A 5,412-nucleotide genomic window follows, 5' to 3' on the forward strand; every position below is an offset into this window, starting at 1 on the left:
GTTGACCATGTACTTTACCCTCGGAGCTCGACCTTCTAAAATGTCATCAAAAACAGGAGACCGATCGAGGACATTAATATCGTTTAAGGTACCTGGAGGACCGAAAAAAGCGTGTCATATCCAAAGATCTTGTGAAGCTACAGCCTCTAAGACAATTGTCGGTTTTTCTGATCCTCGTGCGTATTGTCCTTTCCAAGCGGTCGGGCAATTTTTCCACTCCCAGTACATACAATCAATGCTCCCGACCATCCCAGGAAACCCTCGTTTCTCTCCAATATCGAGTAGTCGTTGAAGATCCTCCGGTGTGGGTCGTCGTAGATAGTCATCTCCGAATTACTGTATTATTCCGTCAGTGAAATTATGTAAACACGAAAGTGCAGTGGTCTCACCAAGTCGGAGATATTCGTCAACCGTGTCAGCCGCAGAACCATAAGCAAGCATACAAATTGCTGCCGTACATTTTTGTAGTGCAGAAAGACCGAACCTCCCGGTTGCATCTCTTCTTTGCTGAAAGAATGGAATGTTCTCTGATAGCCCATGGACAATACGCAAGAATAAGTCCTTATTCATGCGGAAACGGCGTCTGAATAATTGTGACGAGAATGTCGAATCTTCGCTGAAGTAGTCATTCCATACGCGGTCTTGTCCTCCTTCACGGTTTTGTTCAATATAAGCACGGCTCCTTTGGTTACTGGTTTGGGCCTCGGCTATGTTGGTGAATGTATCTTCGAAGATTTCTTCGAAAACTTCGTCAAATCTTTCTTCGAAAACTTCGTCAAATCTTTCTTCGAAAACTTCGTCGGATGAAGATGACGACATTTTAAGATATCCTGCTTCAAAAAATAAGAAGTTTTTTAATCTATAAGTTTTTTAATCTATAACTTCTTTTTTTTGTATTACTATAAAATTATGTATAGTTTTTTTTATCTATAACTTATTTTTTTTATTACTATAAAATAATAATTAATTTAATTTGGTATGTAAATATTTTATAGAAAACACATACGTTAATAGAAGCATACAGGAAATAATTATGATGTTTATACCATCAAACACATACGTAAGACCACAATGTAATAAACAAAAGCAGCAACCAGACAACAACTTTGGAGAAGTTACCTAAAGAGAAGCAAACTTCTTCGATTACACTTCGAGTTTGTAGCAACAAAATTACAACTTTGGATTACAACAAAAGGAGACAAATTTGATAGAGAGGAAACACAACAAAAGAGATATCTAATTCCGCAAGCAAAGACTGATACTTATACAACCTCAATGCACCACCCGTGACTCTGGTCACTTGAGGAAAACAACAAAAAACTTCGCAACTCCAAATACACCCGTGACTTGGTTCACATGTCCTCTTTGTTGAACCTGAAACAAGGCAAAGACAAGAGTTAGTAAAGAATAAAAGCAACGCGCACATGTAACAAATACTTCGAACATCTAACTACTCAATGCGCACATGTAACAACTACTCGAGCATACCTCTTACGAACATTAATACCTTAATAGCATCATAACATCTCAGACATGAGTTTCAGTTTTAGAGATTCTTCCATCTCAAATAGTAGATCTTTTTTGGCAAGTAAACGTTCAAGAATTTTTTGTTTAGAGAGTTTTCCTTTCATTTCCATGATGGCCTGTAGCTGTGACATATTTTCTTCTTTGCCACTCTTCTTCCTCTTACCAGCAGCTTTAGCAGCTTTCACACCAACTGGTCTGGCTTCAGGTTCGGGTACTTCATCTTCTGTATCAACGTCAACCACTTGTTTGCGCTTCTCCTTCCCACCGTCTTTAACCATATAGGTCGTGCACCATTTCTTGTCATGCCTCAGCTCCCTCCACGCATGTTCGAGGCTGAACTTGTGCTCGTAAATGTTGAAGAATGAGTCGAGGGCAGCTTTCATCACATCATCATCATTTTGACCACTTCTCTGCCCCCTCAACGCCGCATCATAGCATCCTGCAAACTTACAGACTTGCTCGTTAATCCTAGCCCACCTCTGCTTGGCTGGACGAAGCTCTCTAGGTACTGTCCCAACCAGTTGAGGGCTTGCGTTGTAGTAGTCAACAATTCTCTTCCAGAAACGTTCAGCTTTCTGGTCACAGTTGACTACGGGGTCTTTGCTGGTGTTAAGCCACGCACCAATGAGGATTTTATCCTCAATCGGAGACCATTTCCTCCGCTCTTTGCTAGCAAACTCGACACTAGGCTGGACATGAGACTCGGAACTAGGCTGGACAGAAGACTTGACACTAGGCTGGACAGAAGACTCGACACTAGGGTGGAAACCATACTCATCAGGACCTTGGCTACCGAACCAAGCAGGTTCGGGTGACTCAAGGTCAACTGAAAATTGACTATACATTAGATTAACAAACCCAGTTCTGGTATCATGTTTAGATGATGGTATGTGTTACTCTATTAGCAACACAGACACTTAAGTAAGCGATAGAAAGTAAACTAGCATTTAGGTTCGGAGTAGTTAGGCAGATAGAAAGCAAACAAGCATTTACCACCACTCAAATCAGACTATTAAAGCATGACCAGTATAGTTAAATTTTATTACTGAAACAAAAAAGAGTGAAAGTATTGTACCTATGAAGCCCATCTCGAGTTCAGACACTGTTATTTAAATCCTCCGAAGCTCTTCCTTGAAAGACATAAGATAAAACAGTTAACAATTTTAATTTGGTGTCAAAGATATTATCTAAATAAGGAATGAAACTTACTAGCCCATTACGATGACCAGTATTACCAAGACCAGTAGAAAAACTCCCTTTGCAACCCATATTTAACCACTGATTTCTTCTTAGTTAACACACCCACGATCTTCTCTAGCTTAGCCACCTTCTGGTCACTCTCAAAGAATTGATCCTTGATCATCCTAAGTTGTGTATGCATTTCACCAAGCTCTTCTTGAATCGCCACATCCCACCATTTCCAGATGTGGCAGTCTCCATCGTCAACGTTGTCGCAGGAGAAGTACCTCCTTCCTGGATCTTTAGTAGTGTACGACGTTGCAACAACAGGCTCACTACCGCAATAGCATGTCCTCGGGATCCCTTCATCAGCCTCAGGTTCCGGTGGGTACTGATCCGCCTCTGCAATTGTGTAGCTACTCTCACCTTCATTCGCGTAGAGATCAGCTTCTGCTCAAAGTAAAGGGGTCATGTCAAACTCGTCTGATGAAGAAGGCTGAGTGTAGCTATAGTCTTGTCCCATGGTTCGTTGGCCTGCAAAAAAAACAGAAACTTTGTTAGCGAAGAAGAAAACAAAACATTAAGAACACAAAGCAACAAAAGAGACTAAAGATTAAGAACACATTAAGTAATGAGTTTAAGTACACATTAACTTAGATTGAAAAGCAACTAAACAGTTTACCAGATACACATAAAGCTAACAGAGGGATTGAGTAATTAGTTTTCGAGCTAAAGAGAAAACAAGATAAGCAACAGCAAACCATACAGATACGTTTTGTATAAGGCAAACACATACAAAACCCGAGTATAAGAAAACAAATCGATGTCGAATCTTCGCTGAAAACGATTGGTGTTTCGAAACCGTAAGAACAAACTAGAAGATCGTTTGAAACCGAAAATGAATTGAAACACTAACTACATCGATTGAAACCGAAAACGAAAACGAATTGAAACCGAAAACGAGTAATGAGTTTTCGAGCAAACTAAATCGATTTAAACCGAAAACGAATTGAAACCCTAACTACAAACCAAAAGATCCCCAGTTGAAAACGATTTGAAAACGAATTGAAAACCAGAAAATTTTTGAAACCCTAAATCGAAGAAATCCCCAAATCGATTCAAACGGAAAAACGAACAACAAGGAAGCTAACCTATCCTTAAATCTACCACAGAAGAAGGCTATTTACCTTTGAAGATCACGGAAGAAGACGATCAACGACGAAGAGAAATCGCCTTTTCGTCTCGAGCTCTGATTTTTTTTTTCTCGCCTACCGTCGCGAATGAATTTTTTTTCACAAAACCGAACACAATAGCTCACCGAGCCAACCATCAGACGCCACGTGCACAAGGACTTGATCCTTCTACCCCTTATTTACGGACTGATCCGTCATAATCTTAGCCCAATTATCAATATTATATTCCATTTGGGCTAAGGACTTGGGCTACGGACTCGTCCTGAACCGCCGTTGCAGATGGTCTAAGTTGCTAACTCACACCATTAAATTTATTACTTAATCTATATGACACTTTGATTGGTATTAGAAGAAGAGGTGAATTTAAAGTTCACCCTAGGAGGTGAACCTAAGTTTTGTTCCCATTTTAATTATTTTCAGTCCAGTTTATTTATTTTCTACCTATTAGACAAATTATAAATCTCTTTACTTAACAAACCATTTTTGCTGGTATTTATTGAGAAATACCAGCAACGTATAAGTTACATTTCAGCTACTTCACTATCGCCTTTGTTCCATATAAAAAATGCAAAACCAAATATATAGTCGACATAAAAAAAGTTTTGGAATATTTTGTCAACAATGATTCATGTAGATCAAATTTCATCGGTCAGACTATCTCTAATGGAACTCTATTTTGTTTATTATAAATTATACTAAAATAGAGTAATTCTATTATAGAGTAATTTTTGCTTCGATGATATTAATCTATAATAGAATTAATCTATTATAAAGTAAAATATAGAGTAATATCACTTTTCCACTCCAAATATAGAGTAAAATATGACATTCCTCTATATTTCACTATATAATAGAGTAACACCATTGGAACAAAAGTTACTCTATAATAGAGTTATTCTATTTTAGCGTAAATTATAGAGAAAAAAATAGAGTCATATCGGAGATACCTTAGAGAAACCATTTTAGAAATTTTATGTTACTAGGATAAGACCTGCGCCTTGCGCAGGGCGAGTTTATTTCTATATATTATCGATAATTTTTTTTTATATATTTGATAATTTTATTTATATATATACAATATTTTTTGTTGTTATTATATAATTTCTTTCCGATGGATTAGATCAATTTTTATTAAAAATGATGGAACAAAACTATAATTAATACATCATGGGTTGATCGGATTGGACATTAAACAAATTATGACATAAAAACCTTATTTTTTCCATCGAACACATTTTTGAAAAAAGTGAACAGTATTGTTTTCACAGTTGAATTATTTTAACTTTTATCTTCCATATGGTTTTGAAAGCTTTCAAATCAACCATCGAATTGATACATGTCATTTTAATGTTTTTAGTCGTATACTTAAGGAAAACTTACATTTTTGTAATTTAAAGTTGTTTTAAAAAATTCAAAATATAACATATAAGAAAAAATCTAACATATAAGAAAAATATTACATATACGGTGTCCTCATTTTTGTATTTTAAAGTCGTTTTAAAAAAAATATAAT

General features: G+C 36.8%; 1 protein-coding gene and 1 pseudogene across 1 annotated transcript; both read right to left on the reverse strand.

Annotated features, from left to right (window-relative positions):
• Positions 1–333: 333 nt before the first annotated feature.
• LOC106331181 lies at positions 334–819 on the reverse strand. Its single transcript, XM_013769506.1, has one exon. It carries the CDS (start codon positions 817–819, stop codon positions 334–336), a length of 486 nt encoding a protein of 161 aa, XP_013624960.1.
• Positions 820–1,517: 698 nt separating this feature from the next.
• Positions 1,518–3,918, reverse strand: LOC106331182 (annotated as a pseudogene).
• Between the last annotated feature and the right edge of the window lie 1,494 nt (positions 3,919–5,412).

The sequence above is a fragment of the Brassica oleracea genome, chromosome C3 (assembly GCF_000695525.1).
Source record: "Brassica oleracea var. oleracea cultivar TO1000 chromosome C3, BOL, whole genome shotgun sequence".
In the NCBI taxonomy this organism is placed as follows: domain Eukaryota; kingdom Viridiplantae; phylum Streptophyta; class Magnoliopsida; order Brassicales; family Brassicaceae; genus Brassica; species Brassica oleracea.